Source organism: Limanda limanda, chromosome 2 (assembly GCF_963576545.1).
Source record: "Limanda limanda chromosome 2, fLimLim1.1, whole genome shotgun sequence".
In the NCBI taxonomy this organism is placed as follows: Eukaryota; Metazoa; Chordata; class Actinopteri; order Pleuronectiformes; family Pleuronectidae; genus Limanda; species Limanda limanda.
Window position 1 is genome coordinate 17597687 of NC_083637.1, and position 16677 is coordinate 17614363.

The window sequence follows — 16677 nt, forward strand, 5'->3', positions numbered from 1 at the left end:
AGTTGTAGTGGAGTTAAAGTGAAGGCCTAAAAGTAAATCAACTTTAAGTACAGATACATGAAAATGTACTTGAGTAGTAATGAAGTAAATGGACTTAGTTACATACAAGCACTGCTTACAAATTTGAAACCTACAGAATTTGTTTTCAACCTAATTTTAAAAGTTCTGTTATTGAATTAAATCAGTAGCAGAGTTATTTGGACAAAATAACTGAACGAAAGAATAACATTTGGTCTGATATCATGGATGGAGAGGCGTTGTAGTAGTGGCAGAAAATAGGACCGGGGCAGAAAATTACGGACATCAGACTGGAAGCTCTCTGGTTCTACTGGGTTCTACTCCACAAAGTGACAAAACCAAATTTGAACAATGCACCTCCCTCCCCCAACATCTGCTCCCCGGTCACCCTGCATGGCTGCCCACTGCTCTTTGTGTCCAGCTTTGTCCACCAGATGGGTCAAAAGCAGAGGACAACTTTCCCCCATTTGCATGTAGTGTGTCTGTGCATGTGTGTAGCTCGACCCACACACTCCCTGAACTCTTTTGGTCTGATCAGTGATCTAGTAATGTGAATAAACATATTCCTCATGAAGTGCAAACTGCTTTTGTGTGCTTCTGGTTCAGATTGTCTGTTTTCCTCTGAGTCACTGTTTCAGCTCTCCCTACCCCCTTTCTCAGGAACACACAGTCATGTTTTCAGCTGGCTCCTCCTCTCCTGTTGTTGGAATTGCAAAGCTGCTCTGTCATGTTTAGCCCTCTTCCCTCCTCCACAACTCAAAGTTCCTGACTCATGCTTAGAGTCCTTTGTTGCTCCTCCCTGGCCACTTTTTTTTCCCAAGCTCTGCTCTGCTCAGATTTGCTGCATCATGTTAACTCTCAGTCCCTCCTACTCTTATGGCTGAACTTGACAGATCATGTTTAGCTGTGGTTTGTGTTGCTTGAGTTCCTGTTTTCTTTCAGCTGCTGGAGGGAGGAGACAGAGCAGGCTGCTATAAAACAGGGACAGGACTGTGTACCAGGCACACACAGAGCAGGACATCCTGAGAGAGAACAGTGGATCACTGTGGACTACCAAACCTACAGGACCTCAAACTTACTGGTGAGTAAAACACAACATTTACTTTAATGCTTTGGACTAACTTTGAATCTTACAACCTTGTGTTGATGGTTAAACCCTCTTCAATCACTACATTGTGTTGATGATTGTTGCAGAAGATGGTTTTTGTTCTATAAAATCATTTTTATTATTTTTCAGGGCCACAATGGAAACAGAGAAGAAGACAGCAGCAGAACAGATGACGGAAAGGTAAAATTATCAAATGTTATAAAATAATAACATTTCACTGGAGGTTATTATCCATCTGTGACATCCTGGGTGTTCAAACTGCATTTACTTTTAATGATTTCATTAGAATTTGTTGATCATATTTACATTGATTAAATCTCCTGCAACATCCAAATCTAGGTCTCTAGAACAGCACGTGCAGACTCTGTACAGTTAATCAATTGTACACTGCCTATGCTACATGTACAGGGATGTAATTCAAACATTCACACACTGTCGCTGCACCTCACTTAATCTTATCTATCTTTTGTCAATCTTGCCAAACATGAAAAAAAACTGAATGAATCATCCGTGTGCTCACAATGAACCTGTTTTTTTTATTTCAATTTCACATTGGAGCTCTCTGTATTGATTGTGATTCCTCTCCTCTTGCAGTGACTTGTCTGAACAAATCAAAGAGGTGACCAGGGAGAGTCACGTCAGGGCAGAAAGCACAGAGATGATGCTGAGCTTCCAGAGAGGACAAGTCAGCCCGGCACAATATAAGGTAACACGCAGCAGTGCAGCTCAAATGTTATGGTCCCTCCACTGTTTCATACTGACCTGACACCAAATCTCCTCGTCTGTCTCCTCTTCAGCTCCTTCTGTGTTCGCTGTATGAAATCTACCTGGCGCTGGAGGAAGAAATGGACAGGAACTGCAACCACCCTGGTGTCGCACCAATTTACTTCCCCACAGAACTGGCCAGGCTGGAGTCCATCAAGAAAGACCTGGAATTCTTCTACGGCCACGACTGGAGAGAAAAGATTGTTGTACCTGCAGCCACCAAAAGATACTGCCACAGACTCCGACAGGTATGTTTCGCTGTGTCATGTTACACACACTTCTTTGTTTATATTTATATTATTAGAAACCCACTCAGTGGAGCACATAGCACCTCCGACAAGGCCAAGCAGCCCCCTTATGTTAAAACAAGCCTTGTTAGGTTTCTCAGCTACATATTGATGTTAGTTACAGGTTGCTGGTGCTATTTTTTTACCATAGACCTACAAAAAGATACACATTTAAAGAGTCTGCTCCTCACTGAAACCACATTTGAATTCACTAGATTCAGATTTTTACTTGAATCTGCACCAAATTCCCCAAACGTGTATATATCAGTCTCCTGAATGTGCCTGACTTTTTCAATAATTATTCTCTGAGAAATCAAATAAAACCTATGAAAAACGGCCTATTTTGCAATGTTAAAGAGAGTGGAAACAAATCCCTGGATCTGCACCAAAATTCAATGGATTATTTTCTGACCTGAACCACACTCCTCCACCAAATGTCCTGATAATCCGTCCAGTATAGTTTTTGCATTATCCGTCAGAAAAAAACAAACACAGAACCTCCTTGTGGGGTTAGATTCACCTCTTGCCTGCTGGTTGATAATATAAATAAGACTTGAATGATCTTTTTTCAGATTGGTCAAGAAAACCCTGAATTTCTACTGGCCCACGCTTACACCCGGTACCTCGGAGACTTGTCTGGCGGCCAGGTCCTGGGTCGGATCGCCCAGAAGTCCATGGGGCTGAAGAGCAACGAGGGTCTGTCGTTCTTTACCTTCCCCGGAGTCTCCAGCCCCAACCGGTTCAAGCAGCTCTACCGCAGCCGGATGAACAGCGTGGAGCACTCAGCGGAGCAGAGGAGCGGCGTGCTGGAGGAGGCTGTCAGATCCTTCGAGTTAAACATTCAGGTGAGGGCAAAGGATGGTTGAAGCAGAGTCAGAACACCGAAAGCAGAAACGTCATCTTTACAAGTGAACCTTTGTCCTTGCAGTGTAAGTAACAAACAGCTGACCGACCCTCTTCCCCTTTTTTTCCCAGGTATTTGATGATATACAGAAGCTTCTGAGTGTCACTGGAAACCAGCAGCAGAACAATTCCACACCCTCCAAACTAGTGACGGCGGTCCAGATCCCTGGAGCCATCGCGAACATCTCCCCTCTACTGAAGCTTGTGCTGGGACTCTTTGTGGTTCTGGCTACTTTCAGTATGGGAGTCTACGCTTTTTAGAGACAATACACAATCATACTAACACTGTTCGGATTTTTTGTCAAAATACTGTGGAATATTTTTTTAGTTTAAACAGAATTAAATTATGTACATAGTCTTTCTCTGCAACATTTACAAAGCATGTGTTAAACATGTATTACCTCAATACTGTCAACGTTATTTTTTAATAAAATATTTGTTGAAAGAAAATCCTGTGGTTGTCTGTGCTTCGTCAGACGGGTTTCATGGAGCTGTTGTTCATCCTCCAGCTGATTTGACATTTCTAATATTTTTGCATCCGATTATGTGCCGGCTGCTCATCTGGCCCTTGGTCATGTATTGGTTCCTGTTCATAAGATCACACAATAACAGAAATACACACAGACTTATTTGAACTCTCTTTTCTTCAGACTTGCACTTAATGAAATGAGCACTGGTGCTTCTGATTCTTACCTCAAAGTGTTTTGTGTGTCTGTTGGTTTGTTTGTTAGTTGGCAAGTTTGCACAAAAAGAACTGAACAGATTTCCACAAAACTTGGTGGAAGGATGTGGTACGTGAAGAGAAGAACCCATTAAATCTTGATCCAGGATTATTTTTTCACTTTGGTTAACATTATGAGATATAGGGTTAGTTCAACATTTTCCAAAGGAAATAATTTATGTATCTCGATGAGAAACATTTAGGAAACTGACAAATGTAAGTGTGAAATTTGATTGAATTTAAGGGGACTGTTGGACCTTGGCAGTGGTATGACCTCTACTGAGACCTATTCTAGTTATTATTTAGGATTCATTTCTCAAGTACCCTTTCTTTCATTCATCTTTTGTGATAAATTAGACATTTGATAATAAAATCAAATGTAGATTCATGTTGTCAATCCACTCGGTGACAAATTGAAGACAGAAAAACCTTTAGTACATATTCGATAGTGGCAACTCCGAGGAGAGCATGTCAGTATTAGGAAAAGCTTTATTATCCATGGAGTCAAATACAACATTATATCCAGGATTGACCTGTAAATACAGTTTTGTCCAGTTCTTACTGTACAGTAAAATGCTACAATAGGTTGGGAATGGTAAGTCACAGCCCTTATCTTGATCACCTGTGGTTGCTGGAGTCACTACACAGTGTTCCACATGTTGTGTGATTATGTTGTGTCACAACCAATGTATGCTGGCATTCGAATAAGGTAAAAAGAAAATAGGATTTGGCCAAATAAAAAGGAGACCATTCTCTCTTTCTCCTCAGGGACCTTTTCCTCTTTAATACATATTTAAGAAACAGCACGTTGTCCTTGTGTAAAAGATTGGTTTCCACTTTGATCATGTTTTTATGTTTTTCGTAAAACCTGTGAGCTGGTAGCACACATTATAAATTTAAACACAAAAATGATTGTTATCGTCAGCCATACACAACTTGTGGCTTCCCCCTCAGCCTGTTTGACAGTGATGTTAATCACTGCAGTGCTGGTGTCTGTCTCCAGACTGAGGAATGAAAAACCAGTCATGTCAGAAATGATTGTACTTCACTGGAGTTAGCTTAGCTCCACCTTCAAAGGCACAGCAGCCTGAGGAAATCAGACATATCCACTTATTGTCACTTTGACTGTCTAAAACTTTAAAAAGTTGAAATAATGGTTCACATTCAGGATGCATCCCTGTCCTTCTCTCTCACCAGCTTGCTAGTTTGTGCTTTACCTTAAGCAGTAAGTATCAGAGAGAGGATGCACATCTGATACTAATACTGCCCAGCTTATCTAATCTTTGCAAATGTTACTGACAGTAAACTTTGAAAACTTCAATTTTTTTATAACAGAACCAAGAGGACAAACCCGAGGCAAAGCACAAAGGACAGGATCCACATTGTGGAAGAACAACAACAAAACAGAGTCACATCTATAAAAGCAGCATCAAAGTCAAAGCTACAGTTATACTGAGAGAACAAACCCAAAAGAGAAGCAATCTTCAGAAGTGTTCAACAGCTGAAATGCTGATGCTCATGGATGATATATCTTAACATATCTTTGTTCAGAGAAACTTTTTGTCTGTTTTTTTCTGATTACATTCCAGTAGAGAGGCCTGTGTGTCCAGTTACATTCAAGGCCATGGATTCATTTGAAAAACACATTTACTCCCAGTCATCTTCTCATTCGTATTCTGGTGTGAGACAAACATCCTGCATTCTCTCCTTTGATATAACATATTGCACTTCATGTCTTGAAAGGGGGAAGTCAATGGCATTGGTGATGTATATTTAATTAAAATAAAAATCCACTGATTAAAAATGCATTGATAGTCATAAAAAAGTGAAGCTACTTTGCATTAGCGTTTTGCTACTGGTGAAGCGTTTCATCATGTTCATCTAGCTTGATTTGGCCGACTTTTAAAGGCAAAGAGTCAGACCTATGCAACGATCTGCAGTTTTCCACATCTGACTGCATCCTAACACGCCCTTCACACATCTGCATATTGCCACATCACCTCGGCAACCTGTCTGAACAGCTACAGGTCAGTTTTGGCTAATAATAGGTGCAGTAACTTTTAGGCAGGAGCAGCCACAAGGGGGCCGCTCAGTTGGTTTCATAGGAGGACAGCAGGGCTGCGTCTACCGGCTCCATGCAGGAGGGGCAGGTGAAGGAGCGCATCATCCAGGGGTCGATGCAGTCCACGTGGTAGATGTGAAGGCAGGGCAAGAACCGGATGGGATCGCCATACTCAAAATCCAACATGCAGATCACGCACCTGCAGGAGAGACACACTTGTTATCATTCTATTTCATATCAAAACATTAAGACAACATGTACGATTAGTAATGTTTAGGGGTGCAACGATTAGTCGACGTCGTTGACAAAAATCCATGACAAGAATAGTCGCCGACGAATTTACTCGTCGATGATTCGTTGGTTACGTCATAACACGTGTTTTTCGTGCCGTGCAGTTGAACTAAACGTTGCTTTACCGGAGGTGCTGATGAAAGCAGCTGAGGAGTGAGCCATCTCGCTTCCTTCCTATCTCTGAAAGTTGCGCATGTGCAATAGCGTCAAAACACGGACCAATGCGGCCTCCGCTACAGCAGCATCGCGCACCAGAAAGTAAAAAGTTCTAGGGAACTTCACTCTTAACAGCCCGAAAAAAACTACCTGCAGTATTTGTACAGAGGACCTGCTCTCCATGGAAGCAGGACACGCGCATTTGAGGAGGAGGAGTCACGTGTGACATCGTAACGGAGACGATGCGGACTCGCCTCTGTCAGATGTTATATATACACGTATATACCTGTGCGCAGGATTCTAGCACTCATTACAAAAATATGGTTTAAACTTTTTATTAAAGAGTTTAAAAGCGAAATGTTATCCTATTGCCTGACAAACTCCTTTTATTAATCATAATTATTTAGTCAGAAGAAGACTGTAGTTTCATTTGTTGATGTTTTTATTGCTGTTACTTTTCCTGTCATTTTTGTTAACAGGAAAAATGAATACTTGATTTTTAATTTATTTGTTTTACCAGCACTTTGCACTTTATATGCAACAAAGTTTATTAAAAGACATTTTTTTTGAATGAAGAATCAATCTTTATTGCCTTTATTTTCAGTCTTCACATGCCTCGAACAACCTCAAGCTAAATTTAAAAGCTGTTTTCTAAATAAGAGCAAGTGAGAATTTGTGTCATTCATTATCCGATTAGTCGATTAATCGTTTCAATAATCGGTGACTAATCGACTATCAGAATAGTCGTTAGTTGCAGCCCTAGTAATGTTACACACAAATCAAGTTTCGGTACATATCTATGTGTTGAGGTCAGTGTTTTGATATGTTTTTGTTCGCAAAAAACGAGAAATACAAAAGAAAACTGATTTTTGAAATAAGATTAGCCTGTAATTGAGGATGACATTGGGCTCGGATCAGGTTTTGACACACAAAAAAAGGAAGCCTGTTCGGTTTGGGTCGAGCTTGGTTGATTTTCTTTCAGGCTCGGCCGTGTTTTGATCAAACATTTCATAGAGTTTCAAATTGAATTCCACACACACCAACCGTTTCCCATGATGAGCTTATCGTGTTCAAATGACTGAGGCGACCACAACCTATTAATCTAAGCAGTTCAGGTTTCACTTAAGATGTCATTTAAAAAAGGTTCTAAAATGAATCTGATCCGTTATATTCCATCAAAATGACATGGACATGAAATGAAGGAAATAAAGACAAAGCCAAAACCAAATACTGTGAAGAGTTTTGTTTAAGACTCACTCTTTAACCTTCTTGTCAGAGGGGTCGGAGCCCAGGTGGAAGAGGCCTCTGGGCAGGTGCTGGATGAGGCCGATGCGCTGGGCGATGCGGATCTGCTCCTCCTCGGTCAGCTGGCTGGCCAGACGACTCCTGCCCGGGGTGGGATGGTACACTGGCCCCGTTTGGGTGCGCTCCTGAAAATGAAGAAACAGAGAAAACTTGCATTAAATATGTTAAAGGAGGAAACAAGGAATCCTGGTTTCCACATCATGGACTGAGACTGGGATCCTATGAAGAGACCGATTAATGTGAGATGAATCAACCAATGAACTGTGTACTGTAATTAGTTAAATCTGTCATTAAGTCTGTGGTCTGCATCGGGATGGGGACGCTGGCTCTCATTGGCTCTTGCGAGTTTCTGTTGGAGCTGATTATCGTGAATATCAAATATGTCTGATATTTCTGATCTCTATCTGTTCTTTTCTCTAGTTAAAGATAATAACTCATCATGTCTTGCTCATTACTTTATAACATTTCTTTACAAACCACTACAGTGAAAGGTGTATATAATAAAAAATACTCAACTTAAAATGTGTTTATATTCTTGTCTACCTCTATATGTTAAAGGAGAATACAAGGAATCCTGGTTTCCACATCATGGACTGAGATTGGGATCCTTTAGTGAATATCAAGTATGTCTGATATTTCTGATTTGAGATCGGGGAGGCTCCAACTCAATCGGTGGCATCAAGATGATTTCGTAAACCCCTAAAACTTCAGGATTATTTGGGCAGATGGTCGGCAGCGACTGACCTCCGGTTGGGAAACGACCACCCGATTGTCAGAAGAACAAATCGGGTCCTAAATCGTCCTGATTCTCCTCTAGTGTGCATCAGTGTGCATCTTAAAACAGACAATACATCACTGCTGCTGATAATTCATAATCATAATAAACCGATAGTGTGACTTTGGTCAGTTTTCAAGTGTTAATGTGAAAACACCACAATCCATCACAGGACACTGACCAGTTCACGTGTGGTGATGGATGACACCATGTTGTTAGTCTGTGATTTTGTTTTTTTGACACTTTAAAATGTATCTTATGGGATGTCCGCATTATAAGTAGAGTTAGATGAAGGCACTGACTGTGCAGCAGTGTGACACCACCTCCAACAGCTAACATGACTAAATCACCAGTGGTGGGAAGTAACGAAGTAGAAATACTTTGTTACTGTACTTAAGTAGATTTTTCACATATCTGTACTTTGCTTGAGTACTTCTTTTCCTGACGACTTTTTACTATACTCGTTACATTTGAGCACCAATATCTGTACTTTCTACTTCTTACATTCTCAAACTGGCTTGTTACTTGAGCAGCGGAGGTTGGCGCAGCACTCCTCTACGCAAGGCGCACCTCTCTATCTCTATCTCTCACTCTCTCTCATCTAGGGTTCAAAATTTGTAAAATTATACGTTATATTCATATTGTTGTTATAATTTTTCAGTCAGTTGAGATAAATCTTGAGGAGAAACATTTTGGGTTGTTTTGTGTCTGTATAGGCCTACTATAAAAAGCACTTTGCATTTTTAATTTTGGTACTTGTACTTTTACTTTTGATACTTAAGTACATTTCAACACCAGATACTTTTGATACTTAAGTACTTTTAACATGAGCTAATTTAAGACTTTTACTCAAGTCATTTTCTGACGGGTGACTTCTACTTTTACCGAAGTCACTTTCAAGTAAGATATCTGTACTTTTACTCAAGTATGGCTTTCAAGTACTTTATACACCACTGTAAATCACCACTTTGTGTTGACCCATCACATTGTTACATTCACTTCCTGTAGTTTTCCAGATCCTGAGCTTCAGCAGATCACCCTCATCAGTGGTGATCGCTCTGAATAAAAGCCTCGGCTAAATGAAACGTGACCTAATGAAATGATAACACTTTATAGAGATTGTGTGTTACGGGTTGAATCCCCGGGGTGTGTTGGACCTGCGCCCCGGGCTGCTCACCTCGTAGGGCGGCGGAGGCTCCCCGGGCAGACTGCCTCCCTCCGACTCGTTCAGCAGCGACAGGTCGTCCGCTGCCTGGCCGAACAGACAGTTCCCCATCGGGCTGAGAGCACCATGAAGAGCCGCCCCAAGCTTCACCAGTCCCGGGTCCGCCGGAGCTAAGCTAGCTGGCTGTCGTGTGTCAGCGTTAGCTTAGCTTAGCAGTTAGCTGGATGTGTGTTGTCATCGGGGGAAGACGCGACCGGTCGAGGCGGAATCTTTGAGTGTGTGAACAAAGTGCACGAAGCTACACAACCACGTGGCTGTAGCGTGTTGACGTTTTCTGTTTGTGGAAGAAAAATAAACAAAAACACAACAAAATACAGACCGGAACTCACGTCATGTGGGAGCTCGTACAGGCGGACATTCAAAATAAAAGCAACTTGTATTCTTCCTAGTTTGCTTATAAAACAATGTGTTATTGAAAAATAAATATTCAACTTAGACAATCAACAGATTCATATGATATGAATGATGAAAAATGCGTGATACTTGTTGTCTACGTACCTATCAACCACTTTTAGTAAAGTATTGTGACATCATATTGTGTGTAAATTCATGAATTTATCATCTCACACATTTGGGCCTAAATGTGTTTTTCTTTGCGTTACACATTAAAGTTTATTGGATCTGAAAACATCTGTTTTATCTCTATTTGTTTTTTTCTCTTGTTAAAGATAATAACGCATCATGTCTTGCTCATTACTTTATAACATTTCTATACAAACCACTACAGTGAAAGGTGTATATAATAAAAAATATTCAACTTAAAATGTATTTATATTCTTGTCTACCTTATTCTGAACTGCCTGCTGGTGAAATAACTGAATTTCCTCAGTGTGTGGATCAATACAGTTTTATCTTTTCTTTTTTTTTAAGCCTGACTGATATAACTGTTGATCTGGCTCCACTTTGTGAAACTGATACTGTCAAACTGTTGACATGAGGTTGTGGGATTAAACTGTGCAGATACAAAAATAAAAAAAACTTAATTTATACTGACACCAGAATTTAACTTATGTGCCATTGAAATAATATTTTTTAATTGTTTTAAAATCATATTTAGATAACCTGTTTTAAAGTCCATGAGTGCGCACAAACCTGAGGTATACTGTACATATTAAGAGAAATGAGTGAAAACTTTGGAAACTTTAAAAGCTGGACCAAAGAGTTTGATCAACAAACAACACTGGCTTCCATGGAACCACATTACTAGATCCTTACATATCCCAATATCTGCTATATGATTTTATTATTGCAGAACATGGTCCAGTTGAAGAGCTGATTCTTCATGTAGGCGTAAGTCCATAGAAAGAAAGACATGGCACAGCAAGATGGTACAGTCAAGAACATCCTTTTTATTCAATCAGGTGCTGCTCTTCTCAAACTGTGTTTTTCTTCTTATGGAAAAGAAACTGTAATTAACACATGCATTTCACCTAGAGCTCTGGGGGTGTTCTCACAAATAAGTGGTGCTGAGGGTGTAGACAGAGGCATAGAAGAGCTGGGAGTCAGGGGGCCTAGGGTGCTGCCTATTACACCGATTAACCTTACACGCTTAAGAAGATAAAGAACAAAATAAAGAACAGAACAAAGACACGGAGCAGTCCAGCATGAGGTGGTCAGAGGGGAAAAAATGGAGGGACTTCCCCCGAATCCTCAGAAATCTGAGGAATCAGGTTCATGCTGGCCTTTTAGCTTGTCTGGTTGGTGTGTTGTAAATTGCTAATACTGCTGCAAGGCCTTCACTGTGTGAATCCCGCCGTTAGTGATAATAATTCACTTGAAGTGACTGAAGTTTGAATGGATGTGGGATATGTCGTGGAAATGCGACACCCCCTCTTTTAGCCTCATGCAGGACAAGTCCGGTCATAAGGTGCTTGTAGCTTTCATTTACAGTCCAAGGCGTCCTCTAAGAGGGCCTCAATGACAGCATACCCTGATAGCAAATGTGAAAAGAAATCCAAATTCAAAGGAAACAAATAAGGGGGATAAAACAAAGCCAAAAATAAATATCTAAAAGCAAAAGATCAAACTCTTATCCTAGTCCAAGCAGCCCTTTTCCAACATCCCAAAGCAGTTCATCCAGCCCTTGAGACCCCATTAGTCTTCCCTGTAAACCTCTTCAATCCCAACCCCTGAACCCTTGTCATCCCTTCCAAACCCACCCAAGGACACCCCCAAAAGCCCGTCAGCGTAATTTGTTCACTTACATTAGCTGTTGAATGGAGAAGCTGAAGAAGATGGGTATGGTAATACAATGTGAAGCATACAGACAAGAATAACATGTGAGCTAACTGCATTCTGCTCAGACAAAAGTTTTTTTCAGCAAATATTTTTTTCGCCCTCTTCAACAGCGGAGAGGGCGGGGGGGGGGGGGGGAGAGAAGGAGGGTGACGGACACATAGTTACAGACGACTCCAGTGTCTAAGAGAAAACAGACAGTGGAGACAGAGGGGAAGAAAAAAGCAAGAGCTGAACGAGAACAAGTTTTTTTGCCTTTTCAAATTTTTTTGTCATTATTTATCAATAAAAAGTAAAGAACTAATTCACACCAGTTTCCTTTTGTACTATATGTATATATATATACATGTTTATATATATATATATATATATATAAACATACATATATGTAGGCTTTCGAAAAGGAAGAAGGATATAGGGGAGGTACAATGGAGGGGATTCATTTTGAGCTGGAGGAAAAAGTTGCCCGTGAGCGCTGAATGGGAAACGACCTTCTCCCTCCTCACAGCACTCAGGGGCATCCTGCTACCTCCAGCCATTTGGACAAAAAAAAGGTGCGATCTGGATTACAAAATGGATTCTGTGAACAAAAGGCACTTTTAAGGGACAACCTTTAACTGCTGGGAAACTATACACTACAGCACAAGCACTATAAGAGTCATTTACAGAGGAGGGGGTGGAACAGGGGAGAGGCTCACCTTGCTGTCCGTTTCAGAAATGGTTCAGACCTCGTATCTTTGCCCAATTTTTAAGCTACTTTTTTTTTGTTGCCGATTTTCTGCTGATGTGTACAGGAGACAAAAGGTCTTTGTACCGTGTGTGTCCAAACACAACCTGCGGAGCTTCTATCCAGGTCTGGATTCAGGAACATATCAAGATGATCATGGGGATAAAAAGATCTGTGGGTGTGAAGCATCTCCCTCAAGCACTTGGAGGAACTTGTCATGTTTTTAATGCCAATGTGGGTGAAAAAATAATGAATTCAACTACTTTTAGTTTTTGCTGGTGAGTTTCAGGCAGTGCATGGGAACGTTTTCTGAAGAGTTTCAAGGGCTTGACAGTTTGGGGCTTTTACTTCTAAAGGTTGAACCAAAATGCCTTTTGTGTCACAACCTTACGGAATAGGAACCTCTCCCCCCACTCGGTACAAATAGAAGAATACAAATAGAGAGAGGAATAATGCTGTTTCCTAAATGGTCTGTTATTTTTGTTCATTACCATTCATTTATAATAATTCTGAATGTACTTTATAGTGTTAAAGCACCAGTTTTCATTTGATAGAGAATTTTTTTTATCTGAAGTTGTGTAGATATTTTTTCCTTCAGCCCTCCCACATTTTTATAAACAAATGATTACACGTAAAACATTTTAAAAAAAAAGACAAAAGGAAATAAAAACAAATACCCCCAACATACAAAGACTAGGATTTTTCATGGCCCTCTAGTTTAGAGTCCCGGAGCTTATGGACTTGAAACAAATATTTTTTTTTTTCACTTTTCTCTTAGCTTTCTTAAAAATCTCTAACAGACAAACACAATGATCTACCCAATGCATTGCACGTGGCTCAATCGACACATATTTTTCAATAATAATACTTTCCATCAAAAAACAAACACTTTTTTTTTCTTCAAACCTACTGTCGATTTTTGACATGTTCATCTAGGTATTATGATGCTGCGCTGCAGATGGCGGTGGCGTGTGTGTCGTTCGATTCGTACTGGTAACAGTAAGGTGATGTTACTGAAAACAAGTTGTGTGGGGGAGGTGAAAGTTCAGAAAATAACTAGACTGCCAACAAGCTCATGTAGTAAAAGTTAAAAAGGAGCATATATCATAAATATATATGTATAAGATCTCTCTCTCTGTCTTTACAAAAAAAAGTTTGCAGTCCTCTATAAAGATCTGTCCTAGGCCAATGGTTTCCACATGCACCAACGCTACCATTCCCCGTAGCTTTAGCTTATATGTGGGAAGAGAACCTGAAGTCAAGTTTATTACTAATTGCATGAAGGGAATACAGAGGCACTTTCATATAATGTTATAGTCTTGATATAAGGTTTAGTACATAGAGCTAATGTTACTAGAGGGGCTGAGAACGGGGTCTCAGCCCTGTTTACTATCCCTGCAAAACAGAACCAACAGCTGGGCAGTCCAGTTATTTTGTGAGGTCGGCTTTTGTCAGATTGTGTCATGATGAAAATAATACCGAGAGAAATTTCAATGTGAACATTTACATAGAAAAAAATATCTCAAATTAAAAAGACAAATCTTAAGTAAATGAAAAACCATTAACAAAGGCAGTTTGGAGAACCAAATATAAAGGCTTCCCTTTATTAGTTTATGTCAGGTTGTTGGTGGTGTTAGTGTGCATTTTATGTGTTTGTGTGTGTGTGTTTTCCTCTGGGTGTACCTGTGACTTGACTAGGGGGCAACCGGGCGAAGCAATGCAAGGGATGCATGTGATGAGCTGATGCTACAGTGCTGTCCATACGTGAGAGATTTGAGAAACTGTTTTGTTGAAATCTGTGAAGCTGTAAATTCAAGCATGATACTTAATGTCTTACTGCAAACTAAAGAAAAAGAAATTATGACATGCAGAGAAGGTTAAAAACAATCCAAGTGAGACAAAACCAAAACCAAATCTGTCAAAAAAATAAAAGTTTGAAAGAAACACCCACAACACAAAATTAAAGCTAATAATATGAAGTGAATGCTGTGCATTCCTGCAAATCCAAATCTGCTTCTATGAATAAAACAAAGATGCTATTGTGAGTGGTTGTGAGACAGACTATTCTGTAGAATTTGGTCTGTATGTACTGTAAGCAAGTGTACCTGTGTGAGCGTGTGTGAGAGCGTCTTTGCGTGTGTGTGTGTGTGTGCTGTGTGTTTCAGGGCCTAGACTCAAGTGTCAGCAAAGCCACGTTCCTGCAGCGGCGACCAGCCTCCATTCACCTCTCTAATCGCTCATCTGACCATTGATGTGCAATACTGTTCATCCCTTATTAAAAACTAATAGTGCATAGGTGAGGGGACGAAAGAGCACATGTAGAGTTAGTGTTATGACTGTCTGTCGTGTGTTCACTCGCTCGCACTCGCCTCATGGCTATCACTTCTCCCCCAGCAGGACGCCCCTGATATTTGACAGGTAAACAAAGACCAGCCACTTAGTGCATATATGTCACACCATTGGATGGTGTCACCATGATTGGCCAATCAGAAATGAAAGAGGCTCAGGGCTGAGTGAATGAAGCGGCAGAGTGGTGGCGACGCACGCAGGCACGTGGGGCTGTGGTTTACGTCTGGACCCTGAGCAGCACTGAGCTCCAGGTGAGGTGGGTGGGGGGTGGGGTGGGGGTGGGGTGGGGGGGGTGAGTTGGGTGTTGACCATGTGGCCCTGGAGGAGAGAAATACGAAGAAATGGAGCCGTGCGATCTGGGTGGAAATCTTTTCGAACCTGCACATCTGACTTCATCATTTACTACTAATTTTTCTTGTTTGGATCTCCCAGCCAATGCATGGAGTTTCATTGTGGAGACAACAAAATAAAAAAATAAAATAAAAAAAAAACGTAACAAAAATGTATAATTGGTCATATGTCAGTTTCCATATTGCGTTTCTTTTCTGACATTTCGTGGTGTGTGAGACAGTTCCTCATCTTCCTCCTCCTTGCATTCTGAGGCTGTCCACCCAATGTCATTGAAGTCTTCTGGACGTAGGGGTACGAACATTCCTGTTCAAATCGTGTTAGATTTGGGGGACAGCGTGGGGTTTTATTTTTCGGGGTTCTGTAGTAGTACTTTGAATAGTGTTGGCGAGAGAGAAGGACCTTTTTAGTGTCAGCAGTCTGTTCTTAAATCAGCAGTGATGTGTTTGTTTCTCAAATTTCCAATTTTCATGACACAATTTTAGTTGTTGATTCAGAGAGGCCTTGTCAGAGGAACCAGGACTGTGGAGGAAATAAGAAAAAAGGTAATTAGTTATTACACAACATCAGCAGGTTTACAAAAAGATCCAGCCTTGAACTGCTGGAGTGGAAAATACAGGAAAGAACACAACACCTCTGGGTGCATGCTGCTTAATAGGACAGAAACCAGAAAAGAGAGAAAAAAAAAGGATTGTTTAACACAGTCCTCTTAACTTTTTCTAAAAAAAAAATTAAAAATCGGAATTATTGGATAATTTCCCCTCCGTGGGCACCCAACTAGAATGCATGTGCAAGCACTAACAAAGAGTTTATGCTTCATCCACTAGGTGGCCACCTTCACCTTCCTTTTTGCCCACATGTACTTGCTGAACTCGGCTGTCTCACACATTGTCGGAGAAATAACTACCTCAACTTGACTACTGGCTGCTTTTAGGAGGGCTAACTCTGGCCTTTCGTCCAATAAAAACACTTGTGTCGTGACAGACCTACAAATAGCACGAGAGCGGCACTTTTTATGTATCTGTGTACACGGCTTTGCAGTGAGCAAACACAAAACTACGACTGCTCTGTCATGTGCTACCAGTTTACATGTAAAGTGATCCTCCTAATATATCTGTGCTCTGCGGGTCCTAGTGGTCTCAGGCTACACTGTGGAGCTATTGAGGGCAGCTCCTCTCGGGATCCGGTTTCTCAGTTTGATAAGAGGGCAGAGTGGAGGCTTTGGCACAGGCGGAGCTGTTCTGGCTGCGTCTGACATTCCACAGGCCTCGGCCCCGGGGAGAGCCTGCGAATCACCCCATCTTCAACAGCAAATGCTCTGTTGTCCCCCTCATTCGAGCAAACTCAGAGGAAGCTTTAACCCCCGTCAACCTCAGTTTATCCTCTACCACCTCTGCTCCCC

The 16677-nt window shown here is 41.0% G+C and overlaps 3 protein-coding genes across 13 annotated transcripts in view; 1 reads left to right on the forward strand and 2 right to left on the reverse strand.

Annotated features, from left to right (window-relative positions):
- Positions 1–1010: 1010 nt before the first annotated feature.
- Positions 1011–3531, forward strand: LOC133020384 (heme oxygenase-like). Its single transcript, XM_061086914.1, has 6 exons — positions 1011–1099; positions 1256–1306; positions 1721–1832; positions 1924–2139; positions 2751–3023; positions 3154–3531. The coding sequence occupies exons 2-6, from the start codon at positions 1263–1265 to the stop codon at positions 3340–3342; spliced, it is 834 nt and encodes a 277-aa protein (XP_060942897.1). The 5' UTR covers positions 1011–1099; positions 1256–1262; the 3' UTR covers positions 3343–3531.
- Positions 3532–4273: 742 nt separating this feature from the next.
- rnf11a (ring finger protein 11a) lies at positions 4274–9925 on the reverse strand. Its single transcript, XM_061086331.1, has 3 exons — positions 9569–9925; positions 7569–7741; positions 4274–6063 (listed from the first exon to the last, which is right to left on the reverse strand). The coding sequence occupies exons 1-3, from the start codon at positions 9665–9667 to the stop codon at positions 5892–5894; spliced, it is 444 nt and encodes a 147-aa protein (XP_060942314.1). The 5' UTR covers positions 9668–9925; the 3' UTR covers positions 4274–5891.
- Positions 9926–15199: 5274 nt separating this feature from the next.
- The window catches only part of LOC133020511 (nuclear factor 1 X-type-like), a 104224-nt gene continuing 102746 nt past the window's right edge, over positions 15200–16677 (reverse strand). For 8 of the 11 annotated variants that reach the window (XM_061087102.1, XM_061087111.1, XM_061087118.1 and 5 more), the window contains one exon: positions 15201–15797. In XM_061087102.1, the coding sequence (XP_060943085.1) occupies positions 15783–15797 (15 nt within the window). In that variant the 3' untranslated portion in view covers positions 15201–15782. Of the gene's footprint in view, positions 15798–16677 lie in introns of all 11 variants that reach the window. The other 3 variants (XM_061087127.1, XM_061087160.1, XM_061087094.1) reach the window with 1 other exon arrangement.

Excerpts from the sequence above, each read along its gene's own strand:
- LOC133020384 (XM_061086914.1), top strand. The coding sequence starts at position 1,263 with ATGGAAACAGAGAAGAAGACAGCAGCAGAACAGATGACGGAAAG. Across the intron at positions 1,833-1,923 it reads TCAGCCCGGCACAATATAAG|CTCCTTCTGTGTTCGCTGTA; the intron begins GTAACACGCAGC and ends TCTCCTCTTCAG. Across the intron at positions 2,140-2,750 it reads ACTGCCACAGACTCCGACAG|ATTGGTCAAGAAAACCCTGA; the intron begins GTATGTTTCGCT and ends ATCTTTTTTCAG.
- rnf11a (XM_061086331.1), bottom strand. The coding sequence starts at position 9,667 with ATGGGGAACTGTCTGTTCGGCCAGGCAGCGGACGACCTGTCGCTGCTG. Across the intron at positions 7,742-9,568 it reads AGCCTCCGCCGCCCTACGAG|GAGCGCACCCAAACGGGGCC; the intron begins GTGAGCAGCCCG and ends CTTCATTTTCAG. Across the intron at positions 6,064-7,568 it reads TCTGACAAGAAGGTTAAAGA|GTGCGTGATCTGCATGTTGG; the intron begins GTGAGTCTTAAA and ends TCTCTCCTGCAG.